Here is a 15631-nt window from a genome sequence, read left to right as displayed (position 1 = left end):
TTACCATATCTGGTTATAGAAAGCTTGTTGCCAGCATATGTTGTCCTTGAAAAGGCTCCATCATGTCACTTTCGACGCGAATATCATGTGAGACCGTATGAAAAAAAAGCAATCTTCCATGTATTCCACTGATCATTCCTATAGTGTCCACCTCAAATGCAACATTATTCATTGGTACAGTAGTGCTACTGAGGTACAACGCTGAAGGTACAAAGGTAGTACGACACTGCACCATTCCGTCAGCGGCATCCACTTTGCAGTCCCACAGTCACGTGATCCGCTTGCAGTCTGGCGGTCGACAGATGCCAACAGTGCAGTTGTCTCGTCCCGGTCGGTGACGGTGACGGTGACGTTGGTTCTCCCGGTCCTCGATTTCTCCCCCGCAGATCTCCAGGCACACAGCTTTCTTACTTGAACATACACTCCAGTTCCACCACGTATTTCGCCCTCCGCGCCTCTTGTGTCCTGGACTGAGGGCTCTTCCAGGATAATCGAAAGAATGTGGAACGACGAAGACAACAACCCATACGGGGCATTTGACCAACACGAGTCCCATCTGTCCGACTCGTTGCATTCAGCCGCCCTGTCTCCACGTAAGCTACCGCCATGAAGGAGAGCTCCGAATTGCGCCGCAGCCGTGCTAATGACCAACACCTAGCTATCTATGAGCATGATTCTACACCTCCGTCCAGTCGTGGTTCCAATGCGGACCCCCCTGACTTTATTTCCCACCCCGAAGACCTGAGTGATCCCGAAGAAGCCGATTATGGCGCTGCTAGCCAGCAGTACCCTCGGAAAAGCTCCTATGACAGCCGCATTGAGCAAATACTTTACGAAAACCCTGAGATGCCAATTCTGATCACTGATGCCGGCAAGAACCATGAAGGAGGTGGAAGTTTTATTGTGTACACGATTCGCACTGCGGTACGTCTTCTCACAGCTGCAGCTTGGTGGGGTGAAACTGATGGATTCGAACTGGGTAGGATCTGGAAGTTCGTCGCCGATATTCAGAGTTCGCCTCATTGCGCCAGACCTTGGTCAACTTGCACCCCACACTGATTGTTCCTCCTATCCCCGAGAAGCACAGCATGGCCGACTACGCCGCAAAGCCGACAAAGGCCAAGGAGGACACCGCAATCATTGAACTAAGAAAGCGAATGCTCGCGGTCTTCCTGAATCGCTGTCGTCGCATGAAGGAGATACGAGAAGATGGAGTTTGGTGGCGCTTCTTGGATCCCAATGTCAGCTGGGTAAGTTTTCTTCCCGTGGAGCCGGCAACGACTCCAAAGAAATGAATGCTGACGATGTCTCCTTGTTCACGGCCATTATAGAATGAGGTGCTTCATTCTCATCCGGCGTCATCTGTTCCCAAGAACAATCTCAAGGCGCCTCCACTCGACCCCGCAAACCCCACACAGGCACACGGCTGGCTTCCGGTGCCATCTTCGTCCGCCAAGCTAAAGCATGGTTCCTCATCAAACGGAGGAGCACCAAATTCCCCCGGCGAAGGTGCTGAATCAACTGTAGTCAATCCTGGTGCGGATGTTCTTGGTCGATTCCCTCCCGAGTCACGTAGGCTGAGTGAACAAGAGCTGGACCCATACTTCATCAACTTCGAGGCCTCGACGCGCGAGTTAGAACTGCTTCTTCAAGGGAACATCGAGCGGGTGAACCGGCGAACGTTGTCTCATCTCTCCTCCCTTTCGGCTGACTTGATGGAGCTTGGCGCCCGCTACAATGGATTCTCTCTTTCTGAGCAGTCGCCTACAGTAGCGGCCGCTATTGAAAGAATCGGCCAGGCCGCCGACACTTCATATATCGAGACGGAAGAGTTGTCTACCGCGCTGAGTGCAAGCTTTGCCGAGCCCATGCGAGAAAGTGCCCAATTTGCCAGCGTTGTACGCAGCGTGTTACGCTATAGAGTTCTCAAGAGAGTGCAAGAAGACATGACGAGAGACGAGTTGGCCAAAAAGAAGACCCTATTGGATTCTCTCGAGCGCAGTGAGCTGGAAGCCAAGCGGATTGAACAGTATTTGAATCGAACATCCCAGCAGTCCAGCGGTCCTCGGCCACAACGATCTCTCTCCACCTCATCTGCCAGAAGTGATGAAGGCGGTGCTATGTCTGAGGCCTCCAATGAGTCTGAATTCCCGCCCACGCACGGGGAGTCTGTCAGCGGTACTTCGCCGCCTTCACAAAGTATGGCTTATAAACGGCCAGAGCCCGCGCCTTCTGCTCCATCACACCGCAAGACATCCAGTGGTAATTTCGTGACAAACAAGATCTTCGGCCGGATCAGCCACGCTATTCATGGCTTCGCCGATGTCGATCCTGAACGCACTCGTCGCGATCAGATTGGCAAGACTAAAGAGAGTCTCATCCAGGTGTGTATTCATCTGATTTCTATCCGAGACCATGAGTTAGAAGAACGTCGATATACTGACCACATTTTGTTTTGTAGCTCGAGCAAGCGCTTGAGGTATCTGAGAAAGACGTCAAAGACGCTAGCTCGGGTGTGATGCAGGATCTGCAACGCTTCCAGAAAGACAAGGAAGCCGATCTGCGCCGGTACATGGTAGGTTCAGCCCCCAATTCTTTCTGTGGAATCACGCTTCATACGGATATACCTGGCTAACTGCCATTATCCTCGTTCGACAAAGGTCGCATACGCGAGGTGTCACCTAGATTGGGCGCGAAAGAATCTCGAGACTTGGACCGAGGCGAAAGACGAAGTGGACAAGATTGTCGCACGGTAGCTGGTGACTGTTCTCCCGGGTTCACTCTTGGACTTCACTAGATGGTTTGCTCTTTTCCTTTAGCCATGGATGAGTATGGCGTTGGCGTTGTGTCGAAAATTTTCTGTCCACTTCAGAGTTGCACCTTGGAGCCCCATATCCCCATATAGTTGAATAATACCATTTCTATGGACAATTCTCGCGATCTTCTGAGCTGAGTAGCTGGCTGAAAAGAGAGACATTACAGGACTGCTGTAGCTCGGCAGATGCCTTACTTTGACCCTTAGCAACCGGAAAGCCTCGTTGTAAACAGTGAGTAGAATAGCAAATTGGTCAGGGGAACCTTTGATTGAAAGACTGGCAACCTACTCAGGCACACATGGCTGACGTAACTGTCGTTGAGGCCCATCAATGAACCTCACCCTTGCGTCCCCCTCGTGTAGCCCAGGCCAGGCGGTACGTAAACCTCGACGCGCCTGTTCCTCTCCGTCCTCCGGTATACACTTGCACTAACTGTACTTTGCCTTCTTTGAATGTTTCAAGGCCGAAAATGATGAAGCCAGAAATTCTCGGGTATCGAGGCTTCTCGAACTCGGCCACATCACATCGTCTGTTGAAATTGAAGCCTATTTCCTTGTCATTCTCGCCATGTCCCGCTTAACATTTCATATCAGTCACAAGGTCAACGACCCACCCAGCATTCCACCCCGATGTTCGACGGGATCATGGCCTTGTTTGAGATGCCTCCAGGGGCTGATATCTCCACGGAGCTGACGAAGTGTGGCTACATGCCTTTTCTCTGGATGCAGAGTCCTGTGTCCATCAGGGATCATCATATATATGGCGTGTCTCAACCCGTAGCATGGTATGTTATTCGTGTGAAGATTGTCGTTGACCCCACGCGATCTGATTTCAAGAATAGACGCAGGGCATCAGTCAGAGCTGCTGAGACAGTCCACCGTCCTATAAAAGTCTCCAGTGTCCTTCCGGGTGAGATGACTGAGATTCATGGGTAAATCGCGGGCCAATGATTGCGAACTTTCTGGCTCGTCTTTCCCTCTGCAGCACGGAACGACGATGCTCCTACGGCTTGGACTGTTCAGTCTGGCCTTAGTGACAAGTAGTCACAGCTTTGGAACTTATATTGAGCCTCGACCCAATCTGCTCAGGACAAATGCCAACCAGACCTTCCCACCGTCGCGCCAAACCCACCAGCATACACACGACCCCAGTATAATTCTGTTCCACGACACATTCTACTTGTACAATGTGGGCGAGCATATTGTCATTCATACAGCGCCGAGTCTGGCTGGTCCTTGGACTCGTGTTGGAACCGTACTGGATGCAAACAGTGTGATTCCCAAAGGAGATCGTGCCGCACCCTGGGCCCCGACTGTAGTCTCTCACGACGGCACCTACTATTGCTACTACAGCGTCAGCAAAGCTGGATGTCGTGACAGTGCAGTCGGCGTCGCTACCTCCAAGTCTCCGGGCCCAGGATCATGGGTCGATCACGGGATAGTTATACAGACTGGAACAGGAAATGGTTCCGAGATTGCACCATACAATGTCTCGAACGCCATTGACCCTGCAACATTGATCTTGCCCAATGGGTCCAGCTTTATGACCTTCGGTAGCTACTGGACGGGTATTTACCAGATTCCATTGAGCAAGACTTTACTTTCATCAGCCAGCACAACTCATCCAGCTGCTCAACACCTGGCTTACGAGCCCAAAGCTCAGAGCCCTCCAAATCCCCAAGCAGACTCGATATGTGGCGATCCGACGGGTCCGCACGCTATCGAAGGGGCATATACATCGTACCGTGACCCGTATTACTATCTATGGTTCAGCCGGGGTCGTTGCTGTGATTTGGATCGTGGCGCACTGCCAGCTGAAGGGGCAGAGTATAGTATTCGCGTCGGTCGATCAAAAGATCCACGAGGCCCATATTTTGACAAAGCTGGACACAATCTTATCCACGGCGGTGGAACGATTATCTATGGTTCAAATGCGCAGACGTATGCTCCTGGTGGGCAAGGGGTTATACAAGTCGATGGGACAGACTACCTGTATTACCATTATCGTGAGTCAAACCCAGACCAGCAGCCTTACTTTGAAATTTGAGATGATCGATCGGACTAATATCGTCTTCGTTTTCTGAGCCCCATGCAGAGAACAAAAGTGTCAGTCTTTCATTCTCTGTAAGTCATACTGCGTTGTTCGCGTTGAAAGTTTCCATGATCGATTCGGATGCTCAGAAATGCTGATCACTTGGTGAGGTGAACTTGATTGCTGATATGTTCGTAAGGATGCGTTGTTGGGCTTCAACCCTCTCAAGTACGTGAATGGATGGCCTGTCGCCCAAGCGTGAAGCTGCACGGCCCTTAGCGAGGGATTCCATCATTGATCTTTGCCACGACTCCACAACGCCTTTGGGAATGAGACGACCTGGGGAAAGAAAGCTATCCAACCCTGATTTTGGACTATCCTGTCAGCAAAACCATGAGTGTAAAGTGCAAAAGAATGGGGGCAATGTATCTGTGGAAATAAAGGAGAACAAAAGCCCTGGTCAAAACTCGAGAGATATACGTGATCCACACCGCAATCGCCATTCGCAGCAACGAGGTCTTGCATTCCTACTATGGACATAAACAATGAATACTGTTAATAGTTGTAGAAGTTGTAGGGACATTCGACCGACTCCGAGGTTAGAAAGAAGTGTCAGAATAGCAAGGCTCGGTGTTTGAATGGCCATCCGATGAGGAACAGAGACGAATTCGATAATAGGTGGCACCTCTTCTGCACAGTACGAATAGCAAATTCCAGGATAGCAGGGGATATGCAAGCATCAGTTCTCAATGTGTTCGTGAGGCTACCAACATTGGTGCAGCCATGGATGGTAGCTTGCAAGTCAAAACAAAGCTTCCGAACCGTGCACTATTTCACCACTTCACCCGGATTCCCCTGTCCCCGAACCCTGATATGAAAATTTCAGGAGAAAATCGAAGCCTCTCTCGAAAACCAATGCAACGCAAATTCGTTCACCGTGCGGAATCCGAGTCAAGAGCTCATCTGTCTGGCCAGTGGACTTGATGCCGTCAAAGCAGAGAATGAAACGAAGACTGAAGAGAAGATCGATCCGAGTCTTAACCTTCGGATTCATCGGTTCGATTGTACCCAGATGAAAGATCGTACAACAGGTCGGAATTTCCAGATTCATCAAACAGCCGCTCGCAGAGCAGCGGAGTCAAATCTCTTTATACCATGATAGAGAAGAGGGATCCGTCGTAGACATCTCAGTTCCTCGTTGTCTCTTTCGCGGTGAGCTAGCTGCTCCCCATTGCGCTCTATCTGCGTCCTGGAACGAGCGAGTTTGTTTCCAAGTCTGCTGAAGCTTTCCCCGAGGTAAAGCACTTTGAAACAGTTCTCGAAGGGCTACGTTAGGCTCGACTGCTGGCCGTTCGACTTCTGCCCGTGGTACATCGATCAATAGCTTTCCGCTATACATCACGCTGAGATAGTCCATATGATCGAAGGTAATCATATGATCGAATGTAATCAGACGTGAGAGGCAACGTCACATGAGCCAGAAGGTCACTATAGGTCACGCCGGCGAGTCAGGATGTATCCACGTACGAGTCTGAGTCTGACTCGAAGTTGAAGTCCGAGTCTGGATCTATCCAAATTACAAACGGGCTCTACTCATACATCAGATGGAACACGGTCACATGAGAATATCCAGTTCAAGCCGTAAACCTGACGCTTGTCTTATTCTGCGCTTCTTTATTACATACAAGGAAGCGATTGCTGGATGGACAGTGTCTTCGACTGCCCCCACGACGGAAGATTGAAATTTATAGACGGCGTCAAGCTTCGACTCGGTATTCTCTCCAGCCGTGTACTGCTGGATGGATGTGAAGAGGTCCATCCCATGGGAAAAACAAGAAAAAAAAACTTAAAAAAACTTGTTGATCTACATCCAAAAAACAGACAGCATTCACCCTAGTCTAGATGTTCGGTGCAGGTGTTGGATCGAATGATTTAGCTGTAGAATCGTAATTTCCAGAGAGATGGTCTTTCATTTGAATCATCCAACTACAACATGCCCAACCTCCACTGATGGAAGCGACTGCAACACTGCACTTGATCACAAGGCAGGGAGGGATCCAATTCCCAGTCATAGGTACCTATTGACATCCATTCTTGAGTCCCTATTAGGTGGTAAATGAGAGCGCAAAGTACAAGTAGGTGTGGATGTTTCGGGAGTTCGATTGGCACTCGTTGGATGAAGATTGGAAATCCATGGCTTACAGGTCGCTTTCACTGAATCAGAAGCTAAGTCGCTCATCATCCGTAATTGGACTCTACCACCTAGAAGAGGCAGCTGTTCTTATTCAGTCCTTAGACTCCTTACTATTGGAAAGTCTCGCGTCGGGACCTTCAGCTCCATAGGACCTACACATCTACAGGACACGGATCAGATCCATCGATTTTATCAGCTGACAGCTGAAGAGTCTCCTTGAATTTGAAACACTCTAGGTAGACTGAGAAAAGGGAAAATGAAGATCATCCAATGGGCATGATGATCATCGGAGGAATAACAACAATGCAAAATGAAGCGAGTACCCCCACGCGAGTACCCCCACTTTTTTGTATCGGCCCTTGCTTGAGGTGCCGGAAAAACAAGCAAAATGCCAAACGCCATCATGAACATTAGGCAAGCATGAGCCACTGTGTTACATGCATGCATCTAAAAACAAAAGGAAATGAAACAAGAAACACAAACGATGCGCAAGGTCTTGTGTCAGACACCTTGATAATCAGGATTAAAAATTGACATCCTGATAAAAGACCAAAGGGAATCGAGAAACGCAACCAAAAAAAAAAGGGAAAGAAACACCACAAGGACATCTCCAAGCACCAGACAACTCAAGCTTCAGAGTGTGCCTTCTCGTCAGAGTCCACACGGAGCTCAACAACCGGCAAGTCTTCATCCGAGCCCTCATCCATCATGGTCAGAACATCCTCGAAAGACCCCTCGTGATCGGAAACTTGGCGTGAGTTTCCAAGACCGTGCAGCCGCTCCTCGGCATCCGAGCCCTCATCGACAGCCACGTTGCTGTCGTTGTCTTCGAAGAGACCTTGGTCGTCTTCGGGCGAGACAGGGCGAACGGAGGTCAAGGGACCGAGGGCGAGGGAACTTTCGCCGGGGCGTTCGAATGACCAAGAGGGACCTGAGAACATGTCATCCAATGGGTTGGAGGCATCGTGCTCGTCATCACTCGACTTCGTCTCCGGAGTCGCGGGTCCCGAACCACCACCGTCCACCTGGCGAGATGCTCCGCGCCTGGTTGATGCGCGCGACGATCCATTGCGGGAGGAGCCACCGAGGCGCTTGCCGTCCCCCAACGGAGAGCTGGACCGCGAGTTCTCAGCGGTGCTGTCGTTCTCGCCGTTCTTGAACTTGGTGATGATGTTCTGAAGAACGGGACCACCGAGAGGCTTTTCCGAGCGACGGCGGTAGAAGAGGAGGTAAGCTTGAGGCGATTGCATTCGCCCCAAGTCCCGGATGATCGACGCCGAAGAGTCTAAAGTGAGAGTTTAGTGAGTGAAATCCGATGTCAGACAAAAGCAGATCTGAGCTTACCGTTGAAACTACACCAGTCATCGGTGATGAAATTCTTGGCGTAGGCAGTGTAGTGGCCACCAGACATGCTGCCTGAGTGGTTATCTACGCCAATCAAGTCATACACCAATGACTTGTCTTGCCCCGTCGGTCCTGTCACCCAAGGGGAAAGATCCAAGTTCTCCACGGGGAAGTCCACCTTCGTGCCCAGCTTTGCACGCGCGTATCGAGACTGGGTCGTAAACCGCTTCAGGTGAATGACCAGAATGTCGGGCGTCGACCAAAGCTCAAACTTCTTGGAAGCTTGGCGATGGGCCTTGCAGCGCGGGCAGTACCACGCATCATCCTCGGACAGGGTCTCCTCGCGGCTGAACTCGTCGAGACACTGGTCAAGCGAGACACCTTGCGTGGCCCGGGCATCGCGCTGAGCGCGGCGATCAATCAGACCTTGATCATGAGTGAAGGGCATTTGATCGCAAGTGGCCGCACCACGCAGGTGGTCTTCGGGCCCGCTCTTGCCGAACAAGGCATCCTTGGCGTCCTCGTTCCAGTCCAGGATGATGGAGTCGGACTGCTTGAGCAGAGGCCGGGACGAAGTGAGGCGACGGGATTCCTGCTCAGAGTCATCTGACGCGCTGGTGCTGGCGTTGGTGTCTTCGTCAGATCCACGGGATGAGTTCTTCTTCGAGGCCTAAATGAAGTTAGCAACCCTTACATTACACGTTTAGTTAGGAAAGATCTCTTCTCATACCTTCTTCGAAGATGACAATCGGGACAGGATCTTCTCCGCGGAACCGTTGATCTGACGACCCTTGGGCATACGCTCCCCGCTGGGCATAACCTTGACCTCGAACAGGCTCAGCAGGTCGGAAGGAATAATCCCAGACAAAGGATGGGCGGGAGAATCGGCCATTGTGTCCGTGGCCTTGGGCGAAGCCGCGCTTGGCGTTCGCGACCCATTCTGCACCGAGATGTCAACGATGCCATCCTCACCTTCCACCGATCCCGTCTGAATCTGCGAGTCCCCGGAGTTGGCATCCTCCTCAGTCATCAAAACGGCATCCGAGTCTTCGACTGGCTGGTCAGCGTCTTGAGAGGGCACCTTCTTTTTGACCCGGAAGTTGGCCTCGCCCATGATGTCTCGGGTGGTCATGGTGGCAACATGTCGCAGGATCTTGCGATAAATGGTGGCCATGTCCTTAGACTCCTCGCGGGTGAAAGAAAGGATCGTAGGCTGCGCAAAGGTCTCGTACTTGGCGTGACCCTTGGCGTGCTTGGCCTTGGTTCTGCTGAAGACCGGAACCAAGATGCGATCTTCCGCCACTTCGTCCAACTCGATGAAGGTCATGACGTCCTTGGGCGTGAGGTGCAGATCTTCGTATGGAACTTTCAAGCGAGTCCACACTTCCCAGAAATGACCGTTATCGACCTCTGCAGCGATGAGCTGATTGGGGTTGAGGTTCAGCTTTTTAGCCATGGCCTCCTTCCAGGTCGCCATCGTGCCCGTTTTGTCCACTTCAGCCGTGAACATGCGCGGGGGCTTATCGAGTGCCTGGAAAACCACGTTCCGGAACTCAAGCTTCTGCTGCGGAATCGGCAGGGTCAGGCTGCTAAAGGGATCGAAGATGATGCTGACTTTATCACAACTGGGGCAGACCAGCGTAGATTTATACATGCCAGCAAAGAGATCGGTGACGACAGAGTCATTGCGAGCCTTGTAGATGTCCCAGTTTCGAACAGCGAAGTCTTCCAGGGCCTTGCGGTCAGTGACCATGTCATCCGTGGAATCGGGCTTCTCAATGTAAGGCTTCTTGAGGATGCGATTGAGATCCTCTGATAAGCCATCCAGAAGGAACATCAAGAATTCCTGACTGTCCTGTTGCTCCCAGCCTGCCATGGTCGGATTGTTGCGGCCAATCTGGTTGCGGAACTTTGAGGGGTTGAAAGACGCTGGAGGGGGTCGCGGTAAATGCCCTGAATCAAGCCAGCATACGCCTTGGCCAGCTGTCCAGAGTAACCAAGAGGATTGGAAGGGTTGAGGTCCTTCTTATGGCGATTGGCAAGGAAGTAGTAGGTCAATTCTTCCACAGCCCGCACGCACTGGGTCGCGGCATTCTGATAGCAGGTATTGCCCAGGTTTGAGAGACCGGTGACACCCAGTCGATGTCCAGAGGGTTTCTTGCCAAAGGGGAAATCGTCGGTGACAGGACTGGTGCGCCCACTGGCTGTCTGGCTTTTGGTGACTTCAGCCCCCGAGGATGCGAGCTCCTTCTTGGTCTTGGTGATGGGTATGCCCAGACGCTTGAGCTTCTCCGCAGAGACCGAAGACACCCACTCTCCGCTCTTTGTGCCAACCTGCTCCTCGAGAACAAATACGTCGGATCCCATCAAGCCAGCCATGCTGAGGGTCATCTTGCCATTGTAATTGCCGTTGCTCGTCTGGTCCTTAAATGTCTCCAGAAGCTCCCTCTGAGTTCCCTCGTTCAAGTCCAAGAAGGTGTTCAGATCTACCAGCAATTTTCTGCTGGAAGCCGAGATGAGTGCGGTGGGAGGGGCGGGGGAGACGGCACGAGAGACGGCGCGGGAGACGGCGGGGGTCGTGGAGGTGGACGGATTCAGGCTGGGCAATTGACCGATGATCTTCCACACGCGCACCTTGGTCGACAGGTCGATGCCAGCGAGCTCCTTGGCCCTCTTCAGCCAGGCCTGAATACCGCTCTGACGTCCAGCCAGCATGCGAACTGGCGGCCGGGCGTTTTCTTTGAGCGACTGAGGCGTGGTCGCAGCGGCAGGGTTGGCAAGCTTGAAGATGGTGAAGATGGGTGGATCGAGCTCGTACATGACGTTCTCGGAGTCGTCCATGCTGGCGTTGTGGGCGAATCGAACGATGACGGGGGACTGAGGGGCGAGTCCGTATTCCTTCATGATCAACTGCCAAGCTTCCTCCGGAACAATCTCGTAATCCACGCCCAATGTGAGATTTGGACGAAGTGGCACGTAGGCATCACCGCTCTCGTATTTAAAGTTGCTGTTGGCGGGATCCGTGTCGAGCACGACGTCGCGATTGTCCACTGGGCCCAATTCGCTGGACATGGCCTCTTTGTCGGCTTGGTCGGCGTAGGCGGTGCTTCGGGCGTAGAGGGTCTTCACCCATCGGGAGGAGACGACGTACCCCTTCTGGCCGTCCTTGAGCGGCTCGTTGGCCAGCGCAATCACCTTGCTGATCTGGTCGTCGATGGTGTCCGCCGCCATGACGTCCACGGTGGTGCTAACACCGCCCTCTGGATCAGGGTCGGTGATTTCAGAAGCCGACCGTTTCTCGCCTGGGGAAGGAGAGCGCGCATTCGCAGGTCTTGGCGAGGAGGAGCCGTCGCACTGGTCCATGGGCATCATGTCGGACAATTCGCTGGCCAGGGACAGACCAGCGGTCGCAGTGGCGGGGGTTGGCGAGCGAGCAGCACCGGACGGGGATCGGGTCCCGGGGACGAGGGATTGGAGGTGCGCAGGCACGTATCGGGGAGGAGAGGCCGATGAGCTGTTGCGCCAGGAGCTGGAAGCGGAGGAGGAACTGCTTGGTGGCAATGGAGGCACTTGGGAAGGGTCGGAGCGGCCGTGACGTCGTGCCTCGCCTGGGCTACTGCGACCTGGCTCGGGGGAAACTTTGCGACGCTTTGTGGGAGCCGTCGTGACGATGAGCTGCGCACGTAAGTGGCAGCTCTGGGACCTTCTTTTTGGAAAGAGAAAAGAAGAAGAAAGAGAGTGAAAGGAGGACCGGGAGACTGTCGTGTTCCCCGCAGCCTTCTTTTTCTTTCTTTCTTTTGACTTTTCTTCTTCTTTCGACTTGAAGAAGGGCCGAAAAGAGAAGAGGCGCCTTGCAGCGAATTAAAAATTGTGCTGGCAGAAAATCAGAGCCGGTTCAATCAGAGAATTTTGGGGCTGTTCTCCGCTCCGGAGGCACAGAGCAAAGCCCTACTACGAGAGAAGGCGGTCTGACAGTCCTCACTTACCCAAGGCGAGTCCGAGAGAAGAGCAGGTGGACAGAAGGAAGAGATGTGAGGCAGACTAGCTGCAAGAAGAGAGGTGACCGAGAGAAGGTCGAGACGAAGAAAAGAGAGAGGCGAGTCAAACCGAACGTGAGGTAGCCAACGGTTCAATGGAAAGGGAAAGGTTGAGGATTGAGACAGATGGGTAAGTCGAGGGGTATTTGTACTCTCCTCGAGAGCATCGAGCTAAGAGAGGCATCAGCACAAAGTCGCGTCCAATTCCAGAAGAGGAAATGCTACGACAGGCAGAAATCGTCACGATACACGGTTGGGTCGATGCCTGGTCCTTTTTAGGAAATGGTAGACTCGTGGAAGCAAACATTCGCGCTGTGTCCCAATTAGGCAATTATTGTTGATACCCTACAGGATAACATCGTCACGTCGTGCACCAACATACAGGTTGCTTCCCTATGATAACATTACATCCTCTGGTAGTCTGGAGCATCTGCCTGAATATGGTCGAATGTTCGTCTCGAGGTTTTTACTTGAGATTTTTGCTTGATAAGCCAAGTCCCACCCATTGAATATGACCTTATAGCGTCGGGATTAAGGAGCAAAACCTTCAGGTCCACAGATGGGGAAAGAGCCACAGATGTATGATGGGAATGGAAGGAAGACAGCGCCGGCAAAAAACGTAAGTCAATTTTCATTGAAAAGTACTACTCCTCTGGTGCTACTCGGGCAGGGCATGACATTACACTCACAGATGGTGGTATTAACGTTTTGATATTTTTATTAAGGACTAAGTATGGATGTCGGCATAGTAGAAATAAGGCCTCTCTCTAAGACTGAACTGTTCCCACAGAAGAAGACTGCCATACGGTCCAATTGCCAGCCCAGTGCAACTTCCTTGCAATGAAGAACTTGTCAGAACCCATAGCGACGCAGATTCTGGCGGAGCAAGTTCCGGCTGATGTCGCGGAGAATGTAGTCTATGTCTGCACGGAGTGGCGCACCATGCTGGCGATCCCACTGTCCCCAGTAAACGGCGAGGTCCAGATTTCCCTGACTCATGTAAACCAGGTTTGCACAATGTTCACAGAGCATCAGGCCACAGCCACGTTGAGGTGGTTGAGAAGACCGTGACTGCGAGTCGAGAAGCATGGGAAATTGAAGGACGTCACAACATCTGGTGGCAGGCGACTGACAGAGACTGCACCAGACGTGTAACGGCGGGGGCACTGGACGCCCGAAGCCTGGGTCGTAGGGATCGTGTAAAGCAGCATATGCTCGATTGAGCTCCTGGTGTGCGTCAAAGACGTTGCAAGCCACGTTCAGGCTCCGGGTCTCGGCATGGCTGCACTGCATGATGCGGCCCCTGGTCACGACGCAGACCCTACACATGTGACTAGGTGCTCTCCCCTCGCTAATGTGACCGTCGGCGATCTCAGCCAGTTGTCCAGTCTGGGAGTCGAGTACCTGAGGGTATCTTTCACCAAGACCGACGATACCATATGCGTGATTGTTGCACCAATCACAGAGATGGCGCTGGGTTTCGTCGACAATGATAAGCGGATGAGGGTAGAACGTGCGGATGCGACGAAGGGCGCCGTGAAGGTTCGGGGGTAAGAAGTCGAAGCTGGGAAGAATCGTCGCTGGCAGTGAAGTAGGATTCTGCTCAGGTTGATAGCTGACCACTTGAGTCCCTCCCTCCCGTACGTTTTCCTCCACAGAGGAAGTTCTTGTCAAATGAACATTCTCATCCGGAATGTTCTCCAGCTCGGCATCCTCCGGCACGCCAGTATCGTCCATCTGAGTGCTCTCGCCTGAAGTTCCCATCTCGAAATCCTTCACCGGCATGTGTTGCATCCAGGTGCCATCGGCCTGTAAGGGACTACTTGCCGTGCCGTCTTCGAGAACACTCATCGCTGTCGACGCTGGGCGTTCAAACTGGCTTGAGGAAACCGTGGAAGATGAATGAAGATGAAGGCTGCTGTGATACTCTTCATCGGAGTGCTCATCATTCATGTCCACATCGCTGCACTCAGAAGACCGATTACCAGTTGGAGTGTGTCTCGCCGGACCCGCAATGCACCGGAAACCGTGTTGCTGACACTCAAAGCAACTCTGGCGGTGATCGTACTCTGCGGAGACATAGGAGCATACAATATCCTTGTGTTTCCTACAATATTCGCACGGTCTCTTCCACTTGGGTGATGAACTTTGCTTACAGTCAAGTTCGTCGACTCGGCAGGCTTCGCACGGGTATTGTTCAGGCTCATAGACAAGCGAGCAGACAAGGTCAAAGGCCTGGCAGTTGAGACAGGGTTCTGTGGCTTCGTCGTCTCGTTCTACTGTATTACCCTTCTCTTGGTGAGAGGATGGTGATGGCGTCGTGTACTTTCGGGGACGGAGGTGGTACGCTTCATTTGGATCTCGCTCGGTTGCTGGTTTCCAATTCGATTCAAGACTGCTCGCACGAACTTCATCTGAGCTTCCTGAGATCTGCTGAGAACTGGAGGATTCTGTTGTGCCTTCGTCGTTAGTCTCTTGCGACTCAGGTGTCTGGACCTGCATGAGTGGCTGTGTCTGGGCATGGAAGACACCGGCGTCCTCTGATTGACGGCCATGATCGGCTTCACGGTGTCGAGAGGGTATGTAATCTCCATCTTCCTCATCAGTGTCGATCCAGGACAAGGCAAATAATGACCGATTCTGGCGTCTGTCTCCCAAGAAATATCTACCATCACAGTTTGTTTCCACTTCTTTCTTGTTGGTGGGACCTTTCTCGGGGCTCGAAACTTCATCCTCTGAGTACGACATGATGTCGATCGATGAGTGCGTAACGTAAAGTTGTAAGAACGTGAGGTGAAGCTCAGAGTTAAACAAATGTAACGAGAGTGTTGAGGTAAGGAATATTAGAAGGTGAAGTGATGTGGTTAAGCGAAAGGTTTGTGGGACATAAGAGTGTTGCTTTCCTAGAAACCTTTTAACATTAGTAGGAGAATGCAAACAATAGAGGTAGCCCGTTCAAGAAGGGTAGGGTGGTGACGCGTGGGTTTGTTGACACAATATCAAGCAAACAATCTGTGCTTGTCTATTGACATGAGTAGAAGGTGCGGATATCCAAGATTAGGCAAATATTCAGTAATATAGACAAGCGATAAGGTGTCAGGCGAAAGACTGTACATACAGTCATGGGTCACGATATTAAGCAAACATTAACGGGTTCCATTCTGTCAGCCTGTCGATACAATATTTAGTAAAAAGTTGGAATGAGGTCG

At 52.0% G+C, this 15631-nt stretch overlaps 4 protein-coding genes across 4 annotated transcripts; 2 read left to right on the top strand and 2 right to left on the bottom strand.

Annotated features, from left to right (window-relative positions):
• Nucleotides 1-499: 499 nt before the first annotated feature.
• On the top strand, nucleotides 500-2756 carry N7539_004630 (PX and BAR domain-containing protein; the record flags this gene model as incomplete). Its single annotated transcript, XM_056934232.1, has 6 exons — nucleotides 500-593; nucleotides 659-924; nucleotides 984-1250; nucleotides 1332-2384; nucleotides 2462-2575; nucleotides 2661-2756. The coding sequence occupies 6 exons, from the start codon at nucleotides 500-502 to the stop codon at nucleotides 2754-2756; spliced, it is 1890 nt and encodes a 629-aa protein (XP_056791773.1).
• A 1056-nt stretch (nucleotides 2757-3812) lies between these two features.
• N7539_004629 (putative endo-arabinanase) lies at nucleotides 3813-4862 on the top strand (the record flags this gene model as incomplete). Its single annotated transcript, XM_056934231.1, has 1 exon — nucleotides 3813-4862. One exon carries the CDS (start codon nucleotides 3813-3815, stop codon nucleotides 4860-4862), a length of 1050 nt encoding a protein of 349 aa, XP_056791772.1.
• A 2805-nt stretch (nucleotides 4863-7667) lies between these two features.
• Nucleotides 7668-12852, bottom strand: N7539_004628 (putative ubiquitin-specific protease UBP12; the record flags this gene model as incomplete). Its single annotated transcript, XM_056934230.1, has 6 exons — nucleotides 7668-8326; nucleotides 8386-9055; nucleotides 9116-10314; nucleotides 10383-12060; nucleotides 12372-12593; nucleotides 12805-12852. 6 exons carry the CDS (start codon nucleotides 12850-12852, stop codon nucleotides 7668-7670), a joined length of 4476 nt encoding a protein of 1491 aa, XP_056791771.1.
• Nucleotides 12853-13274: 422 nt separating this feature from the next.
• On the bottom strand, nucleotides 13275-15170 carry N7539_004627 (putative C6 finger domain protein; the record flags this gene model as incomplete). The annotated part of the gene is made up of 1 exon (XM_056934229.1): nucleotides 13275-15170. The coding sequence occupies one exon, from the start codon at nucleotides 15168-15170 to the stop codon at nucleotides 13275-13277; it is 1896 nt and encodes a 631-aa protein (XP_056791770.1).
• Nucleotides 15171-15631: the final 461 nt, after the last annotated feature.

The sequence above is a fragment of the Penicillium diatomitis genome (assembly GCF_028827545.1).
Source record: "Penicillium diatomitis strain IBT 30728 chromosome Unknown utg000004l_segment0_segment0, whole genome shotgun sequence".
NCBI lineage: Eukaryota > Fungi > Ascomycota > Eurotiomycetes > Eurotiales > Aspergillaceae > Penicillium > Penicillium diatomitis.
Note: the sequence above shows the minus strand (reverse complement) of the source record. Positions and strands in the feature narration are given on the sequence as shown.